This window comes from Lygodium microphyllum, chromosome 6 (genome assembly GCF_053477565.2).
Source record: "Lygodium microphyllum isolate KBCC chromosome 6, Lygodium_microphyllum_v1.1.10, whole genome shotgun sequence".
In the NCBI taxonomy this organism is placed as follows: domain Eukaryota; kingdom Viridiplantae; phylum Streptophyta; class Polypodiopsida; order Schizaeales; family Lygodiaceae; genus Lygodium; species Lygodium microphyllum.
The window spans coordinates 130731869-130747134 of NC_141140.1; the positions used below are offsets into that span (position 1 = coordinate 130731869).

Here is a 15266-nt window from a genome sequence, read left to right on the forward strand (position 1 = left end):
CCAAACGATAGGCATAAAACCGCATTCGCCACACAGAATGGGGCATCTTTGCCTACATAGTCATGCCTTTTAGGTTGACTAATGTGCCAGCCACCTTCCAACGACTAATGTGTACAATATTCAAAGAAATGCTAGAGGAAGGAGTTAGAGGTCTTCGTAGACGACTTGTATGTTCAATCTGCAAGAACACTTAGACAAACTCCGAGCGGTCTTTGAACGATGTCGACTATACCGTCTCTCCTTGAACCCCTTGAAGTGCCAATTTTGGGTGAAGTATGGATGTATCCTAGGATACACGATGTCAAAGAATGGCATTGCCATAGATTTCTCAAAGATCAAGCTCATTGTCAATCTTCCACCCCCAACTAATTTTAAGGGTGTTTACTACTTCTTAGAACACACAAGGTATTATCGACGATTCGTATTGAATTATGCATTGATTGCTAGACCTCTATACAAGATATTGATCATATTCAAATGGACCAAGGAATGCCAATGTGTGTATGAGGATCTGAAAAAGGCTCTGACAATAGCACCAATTCTACAAGCCCTGGATTGGACACTCACCTTTCATGTGCACATCGATGTTTCAAAATTCACTGTAGGAGCTGTTTTGTGCCAACCTAGTGAACACAACTTGAATTACCCAGTGAGCTTTGCTAGTAAATAACTCACTGAGACCGAAATGAATTACTCGACAACGGAGAGAGAGGGCTTGGCCATGGTGTTTGTCGTAAAGAAATTTTGACATTATCTTTTGGCTATGCCTTTTACTTTCTTTGTTGACCATCAAGCCTTGTTATATCTTGTTAACAAACCATGCGCTATAGGACACATCTCTAGATGGCTTCTTCTATTTTTGAAGTTTGACTTCTCCATGGTGATGCGTAAAGGGAAGTAGCATTACATGGCTGACCATCTGTCTCGCATCCCCACGGGAGAAGCGGCTGGATAAGGCATTGTAGATGAACTGCCAGACGTGCATCTATTCTGCTTATCTAACAAAAAATATTTGTTTAGAGCTGACATGACACCGTATTGGACAGATGACAAAGTTCAAGTGCTTGAGCACAGACTACCGAAACAACAATAGAAATGGCTCGACTTAGGCAGCTCATCCTGAAGATCCAACCCTAACAGTTGATAATAGGCCAACTTTACAAGCTAGGGCAAGATGGGTTACTGCGCATATGCATGTGTGAGCATGAGATGCATGACATACTGACAGAGGCATACGGTGGAATCACAAGAGAACATTTCAGCGGAGATGCGACAGCCCGCAAGGTACTGCAGTCCCAGTTGTGGTGGTCTACCCTCTTCCAAGATGCGGCATGATTTGTGAAGCATTGTGATGAATGCTAATGGACTAAAGTTTCGATTCGTAAGGATCACATGGAGCTAACCCCAATTATCACACGACAACCCTTCGAGAAATGGGGGATTGACTTCATCGGACCCATTAGTCCTGTGGCACAATATTCACAAGACAAATACATCATTGTGGCCACCGATTATCTAACAAAATGGGCAGAACCATGAGCTATGAGAAAAAAATGACTCTAGGACCATCGATAAGTTCCTCTGGGAGCAAGTGATCTCACGATTCGACTGCTCCATCGAACTAGTTAGCGACCAAGGCACACAGTTCATCAACGCAGTGATAGCTTACCTCCTGTCCTCCTTTCTAATCAACCATTGGAAATCCTCGCCTTATTACCCTCAAGCAAATGGTTAAGCCGAATCCACGAATAAAATCTTAATAAAAGTCCTTACCAAATTCATCTCTGCTTCACACAGTGATTGGGATAACAAGTTGATGGCAGCCTTGTGGGCCTACCACACAACTTACAAGACTAGACCCCCTTTAGATTGGCATATGGTATAAAGGAGATCCTTCCCTTGGAATTCTTCATACCAAGCCTCAGGATAGCCCTTCAAGAGAGATGGGATGGGAAGAAAGCATGCACAAAATGCTTGATTGAACTCGAACACTTATTGAAACTCGGCTTCTAGCCACCCATACACTAATATACGAAAAGGAAAGACACAAACGCTGGTTTGACAAGCATGTCAAGCAACACAACTTTGAACAGGGAGACTTGGTGCTGCTATACTTGGTCAAAGGACATAAGCAAAAACTGAAGTTTCAAGGGCTAGGCCCCTTTAGGGTTTGAACCATCAGCCGAAACTGGCAACGCAAAACTCGAAACCTTGGAAGGTGAGGGCATAGGCTTTTTCAATGGTAGCAGCATAAAGAAGTATTTCCCTCCCACACATACCCATTGCATGAGCCCCCAATGCTCACACCTTCGGTCCACATACGAGTAGCCACTATCATTGAGATGGACGATGAGGATGATGAACCAATAAAACTAGCGTACCTAAGCATGATGGTCATTGCTAAGCACGCATGCATCATCAACGCTTTGATCGATGAGAGAGCTGATTTTAATATCTTAACCCATGACCATTGGACCTAGATTGGCAAACCGCAATTGCAGCCCACCAATGCTAAGCTCAGTCCTTATAGAGGCTAATCCTACACACTTTTGGGAAAGTGCAAGGTTGCTATTTCTAACGAATCTGAATGCATGCCGATAATCTTCTATGTGTTGCACAACACTAAAGATGCAGGCACGAAGTTGCTGTTAGGACCAACCTTTAAGAAGCAAGCTTGTTGCAATGTCGACTATGAGTTGCAGCGTATCCACCTAGTCGTGAACAACGTCCACGTAGTTACAGCTTTCAATAAGGGTGGCATGACTCCTTCCAAGTCCGCAAAGCCATCAGTAGAGAAACATATCGTCAAGTCTAAGGAGGGGGGTCATGACTCGTCACAACCTGCCAAGCCTCAATGCTAGCAACCCTCTAAAACCAATGCTGAAGCACATGAACCCCAATTCAAATGGGTACCTAAACAGGGAGCGCCACCTAGGAACATAAACCCACAACCTCACAAGGCTAATGACCCACACTCAAAACCTAGGAAGCTAAGAAAAAACCATAAACATCAATGTATGGTCAAGCTGCGATGGGTCCCCAAGACCTTATTGCAAGCACAAGGCTACTATGCAGGTAACACCTGGATTTGGCTACCTAAATCCCAAAAAACCAAAGGCCCTACTCAAACAACACCCTCAAGTTGACCACATGAAACATCTCGTGAGAGACACTCAAACCACAAGAGAATTAGGCCGCTAAGTCCATAGAACCTCCAAAGCCTAGCTCAACAGGGCATAAACCAATCTATCGCCCAACACTGCAACCTGCTACTAACAAACTGACCACATCTAGACTTGATGATGCCCATCAAATCCCAAAAGCACCTAATGGCATGTCAACCACAGCTACAATCAAGCCCATCAAACATAAGGCCAAGCTACAACCTCAGGAGCAAACCAAGCAGCAAATATTAGCTGCCAAACTCTCTAGCATTGTCAAACCTCAACCACCTGCCGTGCTTAGACCTCTCATGAGTGACGATCAATTCTAACCTTGGCCATGGACTTAGCTAAAAATATTGGGGATGACTTGATTGCTTGCCTCTGATGCTGGGACGCTACTTTCATGACATTGGCTAAAAGTTACGATCGACTAGACTTAGACCTCTTGGAAGAACCTATAGCAACTGAAGTACGAACACTCCCTTGCTCTTGGGAGGAGTCGGAATTTGTATTCGTTAAGGCTTCCAAAAAGCAGCTGAGAAGTTAATTACAATCGAGATATCCAAGGAACAAGAAATCAAATAGTGTCTCATTATGTCATATAGCAAGAATACGATCATGGCCACAAACCATGAAATCGAGAAGTTGAAATAGCTTGTTGACAACAACTCCTCCTTTTTGCAGAAATGGTACACTCTACGATTGTAATGGGAGCTAGAGGGATGCCAAATAATGACCAACGCTGAACATCGACACGCAATTAAGGCATCGGAATATGACCCAACCTATGTAGCTCCAACTTCCTATAGGGTGTTGACTACCATTCGTAACCGACCCCTGGAAGAACACATTAAGGGACATCCTTATTTAGATCACAGCCTCACCGAGGAAGAGCTGCACATTGCTAGCCGCGTGGACTCTGGTAACTTCTTGCTTGATGTCCTCACTTATATTACGCATGCCGATATACACCCTTTAGACATGGATAGCTATGCTACTTTAGAATACAACCCTAATTTCTATGCTTGGCTCATTTAACAGTAAAAGATTAAGATTATGTGCTGCAGGTCCTTCATCTGCTAAACATTTAATCCTAGGAAGGATTCTTCTCAATTCAAAATAGAGGGACCTCAATGGGGTACGGTGAATCAAACCAAACATATAAGGAGAACAATAAAGGAAAAGCACACATGGGGAACCTCAATGGTAGGATGAAGCAGCTTGTGATTGAGGAATTGACAATAAAATTTGAAATCAATGAACTTCTTAGAGGAAAAAGTCTAATTCTGTACTAAACACAATTTAACATGCCAAGCACGAAGTCTTTTCTTTTAGCAAGTGACTATTTGGAAAAGCACTAATGGCAAACCATGGCTTATGACAGGATCTGAAGATGACAAGGGCTGTTGTCTAAATTTTTGTGCTTTTTCTCCTTCGAGTTGAAGCTTCCTCAAATGTTGCCACTTGGACTACACCAATTGTTATGGGAGCAGGAGGGGTCACTTCCACAGCCCTAGCAGTGGGAGCTTGTGATGCCATGGGTTGCATGGGGCTTGATGGTAAGGGTGAGAGTGCTCTTTGGGCGATGGAGAGGCTTGCACCACTCATGGGATGCACCAAAGAAGGGGAAGGAGGAGGTGGCTCTAATAGTGCCTCATGCATCAAGGTTTGGAAGGTCGAGCCAAATGGCAACACTTCGTTAGAGGATGCCTGGGTGCTCTCCACAATATCATTGCCAAAGCATGAGCTAGACAATTAGGTCCCATTGCCTGTCATACCATTTGACATGCTTGCAGTAGGGAGAGGCCTAGACATCATAGGAAGTGGGGGGCAAAACGGAGCAAAGGCAGGGGGACGAAATACAGGGTTTTGTCCTTCTATTTTCGAGCAATCCTACAAGTACTTATGATTGTGTTAATTGATGTGAAAATATACAAATACTTGATGTGTTTTCCAAGAAAATATAATTCAAGTACCTATATATTAGTTAAACCTTTATCATTAGTTAAAATCTCTCTACCAAAAAGCATCAAGTTTCAAATCATATCTAAACCCAAGTCAGTTAAGATTAAAATAAATTACTATATAAAACTCGATCACTATTAATACAATGTTGATGGAACTAGCAAAGACAATGTGATATATCCCCTCCGTTTTAAATTTTCTCATCAAGGATTGAAATGCCTTCAACAGACCATTTTTGTTATCATCAAGTAGCAAACCAAAGTAAGGAAAAAGGAGGGGATCTAGTTTAAATAAATATCACTCATTACCTTCTTATGAGTGATATTGGGTTTTGAGAACAACATTTCAATGTCCATAAATGAAGAAACTTTCACATCAATCAATAATGACATTTCAAAAACTAAACAAAAATCCTTAACCAATATCCATGACATAGTAGTTGTTCTTTGCAATTTTCACAAAGGGCACTCCCACATTAAAAAACATCAATAAGAAGTGGATACTCTCAAAAATTTTGTCAAAAATCAGTTGTAAAATTAATTGAAAGCTAAATTAAATAATGTTATATCCAGAATCAATTGTCTACCAAGAAGAGCTTATTTGTACACTTGACATCCATATGAATTACCATACTTACATCCTTTATGTTAAAGCCTAGAAAATCAGGGATAAAATTAATTCAAAAACAAAATTGAATTGTTTTATATATAGAACAAAGTCTCTTCCGAGAAGACCTTATTCATATATTTGACATTTATATGTCACACAATATATATGTATCTTCTCTTTTTAATTTTTCTAATCTTTAGGTATATGATTTGCAAGATTTCAAGTAAGTAGTAATTAACTACCTAAATGAAATATCAGTACTCAAAATTTACGTCAATCAATTGAAGAGCTCTAAAGATGTCATGATGCGTACATATACGTATTTCTCAGACCTGAAATAATGTTGCATGCATACATATTTTCTATGTTGATTCATCAGAAAATCTTGAACCTATCAACATTAGTCACGCATGTCAATTGTTGATTCATCTAAAAACAATGGTGGAAAGCCATGAAACTATTGTTTCGATTGATAATAACAGTCAAAAGTTGATTCATCTAATAACAATGGTCAAAAGCTGATTGATAACAATGATCGTGCTTTTGCTTCTCATCAATGCATAGCTTAATTTTGTGAATAATGACTATTATCTTAGAGAGAGGTGTGAGAGGTCTTACACACACACACACACACACACACACACACACACACACACACACACACACACACACACACACACACAGCATACCTTTTGATCAATACGATGACACGCACAACAAACACAAGAGTCCTGCACGAGAGGGAGAGACAGAGAGATCGCACCCAACGATTGGGTGCATGATCAGGCACGTCATCTAATAACAATGATCGTGCTCGTTTTTATGAATAATGATTATTATTCAGAGAGAGGTTTGAGAGAGAGAGAGAGAGAGAGAGAGAGAGAGAGAGAGAGAGAGAGAGAGAGAGAGAGAGAGAGAGAGAGAGAGAGAGAGAGAGAGAGAGCGCATACCTTTTGATTCAAACGATGACGCGCATAGCAAATGCAATATCCTCACAAACGTGCAAAAGTCCTGCACAAGAGCGAGAGACAGAGAGATTGCACCCAACGATTGGGTGCATGTCGTGCACGTCATATCAGATCGAGAGAGATAAAGAGGGAGGGAGTTGGTACCTGTTGGTGATGATCGTGGCCAAGCAGGCAAGGGCGATGCTTGCAGACGGTCTGCCTCTTAGCATTGAAGGTGGAAGGGAAGCACGCAGCGGCCTCGCTCCTCTTGGCGGAGATAGAGCGGCGGAAAGAAAAGCAGAGGAATCTGTGAAACCGCTTTTCATAGCAACGCATGGGAATTCGACACGTGGCGATGAAGTATGATGTAATTTCCACTTGCGTGATATAACATGGGGTCTCCCGTGATAATCGGACCTGGGCATGGTGAATGGAGATGCCCAGGAATATCCGAGCCACGTAGGAGATGACATCACCACAGTTGGTCATGACATGCCCACATTTGGTCATGTGCGCGGCATATGAGCTGGGTGTCCTCACCTCACATCGTGGAAAGGGTGGTGAAGGAGGCATGTCGAGCTTGCGAGCAGCTCCCAGGTCGGTTTGCCCCCTTCTCTGCGCACCTCTCCTGCCGTCGCCACGGATCTTCTCGTCGGCCTTCTTCGCTTCCTCTTCTTTCAACAACAAGAACGTCTATAACAGAAGCAGCATCAGCAATGTCAGGAGAAGAGACATTGGCCTTGGCCTCTCGTATCATCCTCATCAGCGCCTCGTCGTTCGAGCTGCCAGGACCGAATCCACCGCAATTCCTCTGTCCACCCGGGCTCCCTCTTTCGAGGTGTCTACCATTAACGCCATCCTTCAAGCAATAAGTTTTTCGTGCCTTCTCGTGAGGTCAGCGTTCGTCTCATATATAAAGCCACATCCATCATGTCGCAGGCTCCATTCAGGTAGCCTCATCACCAATACAAACCCGTAAGGCCATGCTCGAATTGTTGCGTGATATCTGGAATCACTATGTTGCGCATTGCCCTAGCCGCTGGGAAGTTTGTGCGATGTGGAATCATGATGGTCAGCATTGCGCTTATATGGATCGTGATGCTGTGCATTGCCATGGTCGAAGGGAAGATTGTGCAATGTGGAATCATGATGGTCAGCACTTTGCATATGTAAGCCACCGTCCATCATGTTACCGGCTCGACTTTGTCAGGCCAAAGGCCTGCGTGAGGATGTCCATTCACAATATGGACCTCAGGCCATGTTGCATCTTTTGTGTGATCTGGAATCATGATAATGCACATTTCCCCAGCCGAAGGGACAATTGTGTGATGTGGAATCATGAGGGTCAGTATTGCACTGGCCAAAAGCAAGAGATTACAGTTTATTCATACCTGTTATGTGCAGAGGTTGTGACATGATGGTTGGCCTTAATGAGCTGGTGCAAGGACCTCATCAGGACCCCAAAAGGCATCACAATTATGTTGATACCTTTTGAATGCTTGTGCAGTTGCCAGAACCCTTGACTGGTAAAACGTGGAAGCTGGAAGATTTTGAATCTCACCCAGCTCTTTTGGTAAGGAAAAGCTCAAAGTCTATATTGATATTTTCTTTCTGTATAGTATTATGGGGCCTATGTGCGAGGGAGTTCTGCAGTAAGGAAAATCAGGCATACTTTCACTTTCTAGACGGCAGAACGAAAAGAGAGCAGCCGGTGCCATTAGATAGTCAAAAATGAAAGGATAGAAACTTCACTGTTGTATCTGTTTATGGTTATTTACTTGCTATATATCTCAAAATTGGTAGGTTAAATACCAATAATTCATAGAGGATTGTAACCATGCACAATATCTATGCTAAAGGAATCTCAAGTGTTTTTTAAATTTTTAGCACAGAGGTCACAAATTGATGTCATCATTGTTACACTCTTAAACTTTACATGACATGTACAAAGCATAAAACACACTCTTTTATGTCATCATATACTTATCAGCAGCAGTTCTACTGCACATGACTCCATGAGCATCTGCTGCCCAAGTCAAAGCACCATGCAATCACATACAAGTACCCCATTATTGCAGCCTGGCCAGGGCTGATTCCAATCATAAACTTCACTTTCTCCTGTAGAAGGGCCAGTTTTTTGTTTGGAGGGCAGTGTAGAGCAACTGATCAGGGATCCATGCACACACTTTAATCTAGACTCTCTTCTCCTATGCGGCTTTTGAATTTAAAAGGACGAGAATGGTGACAATGGTAGTGTATTGCTTGTTGTGCAATTGCTATCAGACTACAATCCTCACTGGTGACTGTTAAGTTCAACTTGAATCTTAAAGGATGTGCAACTGCTTTTTAGACCACTGTTGCCACTGTGACGTGTGTTTTCTGGCTGCCCTCAATTTCCTCCTTCTGAAAGTTCGTTTGCTGACTTCAATCACAAATTTTCTGTTCAGAAGTTGTAAGTTGATTGCTGCTGTTTTATCTGGCTCATGCCATAAAATTCCTACATTCAGACAGCTACCAGCCTTGCCCAGGTCTATTTTAATCTGTCACCTGAATGGAATCTTGCATTCTGTCATTTGCAGTGTTGCCACCATGTGCTTTCAAGCTTTCCACCTCCGTTGCACAAGTTTCCTCCACAAAACACTGCCCTCTTGCTGCTCCTAATATGAGAGAGAGAGAGAGAGAGAGAGAGAGAGAGAGAGAGAGAGAGAGAGAGAGAGAGAGAGAGAGATGGGTCCCGCCTTCCGTCCCGCCCTGTCGACTGCCCGTCGTGCCACCACGTCTGCAGCCGCCCTGTCTCCTTGTCGTCGCCTGCAACCGCCCTCTTGTCGTCACCCGCAGGCTCGTCGCCTGCACCTGGCGGCCCGTCAGCTGCGCCTCCAGCCCTGCTGTCGCCCGCTTCAACTGCGGGCTCTGCGCCTGGTTCACGCCCGTGCGCCTGGTTCATGCCCGTCCGCCTTGTGCGTCAGGGCTTCTGCCCACGCCTGATTTCTGCCCACGCCTGATGTCCGCCCTCGCCTGTCGGACGCCACCCTCGCCTGTCGGACGCTGCCCTCGCCAGTCAGCCGCCGTGGTGGTCGCCCCAGGTAATACATCATTTGTGGCAGCGTCTCGCAGGGCGCACTGATCCTTTCTTCCTCTCAGCGAGAGGTAGTATCCTCTGTTCGTGCCTGAGCCTGCGCCTTTGGGTTCTGCGACTTGCACACGGAGACAGTGCAGCCTTGCCTTTCCACAGACACACACAGAGAGAGAGAGAGAGAGAGAGAGAGAGAGAGAGAGAGAGAGAGAGACAGCAGTATGGCTGGCCTGGATATGGATTTTCTAGACCGGACGATGGCAGCCCTTGGCCCTGATTCCGATACAGAGGAGCCGGAGGATATGGTGCCATGCACGGAGGAGATGCCTCCGGGTTCTGAACTGCCGCCTGCGGGCAAACGCTCCAAGCATACTTCTGACGAGCCAATGGGTCCTCAGGAACGTTCCTATGCGCAGGTTGCCTCTGATCCTGTGGATTCGCAGGAGATTGACTGGGAGCATTTGCTAGACTTTGCCAATACTCTGCTTGGCGATTATGTCCAGCATAATAATGAAACTTTTTCTGACGCGGGAACTGATGATGTGCTGGAAGCCACGGTGGACCCGAAATCAGTCTTGCGGTCCTTCTCGGTGTTTTATGACCGTGCAGTTATACTTTTCTTCACTGGCAGGATCCCAGTGCTTTCACATATTCGCCAGTGGATGCACCATTTATTGCAAGGGGAGTGTGTTGAGGAGATCTTCCTTGGACCTCGCGGCTTTTATGAGGTGCTGTTGAAATCGGAAACACATCGAGCTGAGCTCCTGTCCAAATTGCCATTATTCTTTGATCGCCGCTTGGTCCATGTGGTACCATGGCGCCCTATGGGCGACTTCCAGCGTCTGCTTCAACGAGAATGCCCGGTATGGGTGGAAGTGGAAAATTGTCCGGCGGTCTATTGGCCATTGTTGAAGGACGCGATGGCAGTTGTGGGAACAGTGCTGGTTCCCCCAAGCCTCAGGGCTATGAATCGAAACCGTTTATGCATGTTATGGGACACGGCCAGGAAAAGGCCTGCGTGGCTTCGCCTCAATTGTTCTGGCATGCATCCTTTGCATTTTCGCCTGAAATGGGCCAACTTTGCAGGCCACTGCTTTTCATATGGTAAATTGGGGCATTTTATGGCCGAATGCCCTGAAAGGCAACCGTCTTCCGAGGATGCGCAGGTTGTGCTGCCTAAGGATGACATGGTGCTTGATGCCCCGACACAGGAGGCCCTTCAGCCACCTAATGTCGTGGATAAAGGCAAACAACAGGTCCTGGGTTTGGATTCTCATAGCACTGATTGGATTGAGGCATGTAAAAAAAAAAGGTAAAAAGTTGGATGCAGGCCTGGCGGATCCTGGGCTTGATGCTTCACGGGACTCCGTGCGCACGTATATGCGCAGGAAAGAAATGTTCACTTCACACCCGGCTGCGCGTACTATGGCCCCGTCTGCCCCGCGTAATCAATCTACAAGGAAAGTCTATACAGACGGCCCCAAGGGCCCACCTGCTAAGCTGGCGTTTGATACAAAAGGTAATGTGATTACACCCTGGGATCGGCGTTATCCCCGCCCCGCTCCCAAGGCAGTGGATTTTCCTTCTACCTCTAAAGCAGGTCGCCAGAATTCGTTTGCAGTATTGGCTGATTTTCTGGATGAGGGTGTCCTAGATGCTCTCGCGGAAAAGGTGAAATCGAGGCAACAGGCGCCTCGTTCCTGACTTCCTTTTTTGAAAATATATGAAGATAGCCACGTGGAATGTGCGAGGCATTTGCTCTCGCCATAAGCAACATGCCATGTGGACTGTCTTGCATGAGAACCAGTGGGATGTATTGTGTGCAGTTGAGCACAAAAGTCACGGTGAAGCAGGAAAAGTTGTGGATTGTCATGTATTCCGTCTGTTTTATGCAGGGACACATGCTACGCACTATTCGAGCGTGCTGATGATTGTCCATGAGAAATACCAGCCTGTTCTTGTTAAAAATGATGTGCAGGGCCGCTTTCTGGTAATCGAAGTCTTATTTGAAGGAGAGATTTTATGGTTGCTGGGCCTCTATGCTCCGAATGATCCCGCATCCCGACGGGATCTTTGGTCGACTTTGCAGGGCTCCATGTCACTTGGCCGAAGGGGGTTTTTGATGGGAGATTTCAATATGTGTGTTGACTCTTCTCAGTCCACTTCAGGGCATTCGGTAATGGATACGCCGGAAAGCCGGGTGTGGAATTCCTTTGCTTTGCGCGTACTTAAGCAAGATCTTTGGTCGTGGCTTCACCCTTCTTTTTCAGGGTTTACTTTTCATTCCGCACAATATGCAACTACTTGGTCGCGGTTGGACCGAATGTATATCATGCAGGGGGATGATTTTCTTCCCGAGATGCTGGAAATGAAGGTCTTGCAGCAATATGCGTTGTCGGACCATTTCCCCCTCCAGCTTGAGATGCGGGCACAATCTATTGCACCTTTTATGCAGTTGTTAGATAGGCTCCCTTTACGTTTCAACTCCTCTTATTTGAAGCAGGCCTATATGCAGCAATTGATTGAGAGGTTCTTATTGGACTTCGCCTCGGACGGCTTGGCTGCATTTGCACGGCTGCTCTCTAATGTGCAGCGGGTTGCTCGGCAGTATGGGATTCATCATGCCTCTCTTTGTCGCCGATGTCGACATGCAACAGAGGACTTACTGGCTTTGGTCCGTTCCTTGCTCGTGGATTCCCCAGATGATGATTTTCTGTTGTCACTGGAGAGGCGTTTGGCCCATCTTATTCAAGTATTTCAGTTGAAATCTTATCAGCAGGCCAAGCTGCATAACTTGACTGACACATTGCAAGATAGTGCCTGACAGTCTCATAAGTTCTTTCGCGCCTTGCATGCTTCTCCGGCTCGCGAAAATATGACTAGACTCCAGGATTCGGAAGGTCGCATGGTCACTGATCCGCAGACCATTGTCAATATGTGCAGAAATTATTTTATGGAACTTCTTGGTTCTTCTCCCTTGCCTTCTAGCCAGGTTACGCATGCCCGCTCGGTCTTCTATCATCTGGTCCGCCAGCAGGTTCCACTTGATATGCAAGCCACTTTGGAGGCGGATATTTGCGAGGAGGAGGTTATGGATGTTTTGTTGCACCTGCCCAAGGATAAAAATCCTGGTTGGGATGGTCTCACTAATGAATTCTTTGAGAACTCGGCCACGCAGTTGGTAAAGCCATTGGCGGTCATGTTTCAGCAGGCTTGGGAAACAGGGGTCATGCCTTCCTCATGGAAAGAAGGCCTTATCAAACTGATTCCCAAGGTCCCTTCGCCGTCAAAGCTGCAACACTGGAGACCAATTTCTTTGATGGGCTCGATGTATAAAATTTTCTCCAAAGTGCTGGCGAATCGGCTTCACAAGCACCTTCCAGCTATTGTGCATCCTCTCCAATATGGTTTCATTAAGGGCCGCAACATTCTGCATAATATCTTAAATGTGCAAATGGCTATTGACTATGCGCGGCACTCCAGTCAGGAAGTGGTATTGATTCAATTGGACTTGGAAAAGGCGTTTGAATATGTGGACTGGTCTTTCATTGCAGATCTCATGTCTGCTATGGGCTTTGGTACCCGGATGTCCCGATTGATCTACACCATTAGTGCTGCGGCTTCTTCAAGAGTTATGCTCAATGGTGGGGTTACAGAGCCATTTGTCCTTGCACGCTCGGTCAGACAGGGTTGCCCTTTGAGTCCTCTCTTCTTTGCCCTGGCGACTCACCCGGTCCTTTCAATGTTATCCTCAATGGCGGCTTTTGCTCAGCTGGCAGGATTGTCTCTTCCTTTGGGGCAGCACTTCATTAGCCAATCTTTGGCTGATGACACCTTTATGATTTTGCGGGCGGACAGGGACAACATTCGAAAGGCATTAGATGTTTGGACGCTCTTTGGTCAGGCCTCTGGTCTTCGCATCAATGCCTTTAAGTCAACCATTCTCAGTTGCACGGAGCCTGATTTACAGTCATTAGGCTGGCAGGGCCAGGTGGTTTCCCGTGGCTCCATTGTCAGGCATCTTGGATACCCGTTGGGGGTGGATGTACGGCCAAAGGACCTACTGGAGTGGATTTCACAAAAACTGGCGGCGAAGTTTATGTATTGGAAGTCGCAAGCGTGGCCATTCCATGTCCGCCTCAAAGTGGCTCAGACAATCATGCTACCAATGCTAACGTATTTCCTGCCATTGCTGCCGTGGACGCCTACTACTTTGAAGGCTCTCACTCATCCCATTCGTTTCATGCTATGGAAGAAGGATTCGCTGCAGGCAGGCATTTCGTGGATTTCATGGTCACATACATGTACCCGTAAACGCATGGGTGGTGGTGCTATTTTGGATGCAGAAACTCATATGCTGGCTCTTCGTTGGTCTCTTTTTCGTGCCATGTGTGTGGATCATCACCCGTGGACCATCATAGCCCGTTATTTTCTTGAGGACAGCGGGCTACGCCATGGTAACACACGGCTTCGGGCCTCCTGGTGGCATGTCCTTAATGCTGACTCGCGATTTTCCAGTCCCTCTTCCTCTTTGTTACTGCACTTGGTCGGCTCTTGGAAAGTGGTGCTCCAAAAGGCCCGTTGGCATCTAGTGACCGCTTACAAACTAACTCCTTTCAGCTGGAATTGTTGGCAGTATCGAGATTACTTTCCTGGGAAGACAAACATCAGCTCAGACCGAGATTTAACCGCATGGCCCGTTTAGGTGTGACTTTGATTGCGGATGCTACCCTTGCCACTCGCAATGTCCTCGCATCGTTTCGGACTGCTAGGAGACTTTTCAGGATCCCGCGCGGATACCGTGGTTTATGGGGAAAGCATTTGTTGGAGCTTCAGGATAGGCAACCCTTTCCTGCCCTGGCTGTGGATCGTCCTTGGCAGGACTGGGACCTTGGAGGCCGGTTGAGTCTGGAAAAGGCCTCTACTAATCAGGTGTATCATCTTCTCATTCAAGATCACCAATGGCTGGGTGTGAAAGCTAATACTGTTTGGGGACTGCAGAAATCGCTGTCATGGTGGCAGGCAACGCTGATGGAGGGCTGGCTGAATAAGGCACCTTTCAAATGCAAGGTCTTTCTTTGGCGGGTAATGATTGGTGGTCTTCCTCTTGCCTCGGCCCTTTCCAAGCGTCGAATCTCGAATGGCAATTGTTTCTTCTGTACCACTACTGCGGAATCGGCACATCGTTTTCTTTCTTGCCCGCTCGCCAAGAATATCTGGTCACTCTTGTCGCAAATCTGGCGCGCAGTGGTGGGGTCCTCACTAACTCCTTTCGATTGGGTTTTTGTGCGCCCAAAGTACACCACACTGCCACAGTTACACATGAAGATCTTATTTCACTTTTTCAGATACTGGGGATGCTGGCACATTTGGACCACGCGCAATGCTTTTCTCTTTGATTCGGCCTCTAATGTACCGAGACATATTGCCAGGCTTAAAGGGCTCTTGCATTGGCAGTTAGATCTCATTCGGCACTCCGACTTGCTCCCTCGGGAGGATTTGCATCCC

General features: G+C 46.0%; 1 protein-coding gene across 1 annotated transcript in view; it reads left to right on the forward strand.

The window, feature by feature from the left end:
* The first annotated feature begins 7198 nt into the window (after positions 1-7198).
* The window catches only part of LOC148035131 (uncharacterized), a 45360-nt gene continuing 37292 nt past the window's right edge, over positions 7199-15266 (forward strand). Inside the window, exons 1-2 of the mRNA XM_087680622.1 lie at positions 7199-7523; positions 8193-8258. Coding sequence (XP_087536748.1) covers positions 7257-7523; positions 8193-8258 — 333 coding nt within the window. The 5' untranslated portion in view covers positions 7199-7256. The remainder of the gene's footprint in view (positions 7524-8192; positions 8259-15266) is intronic.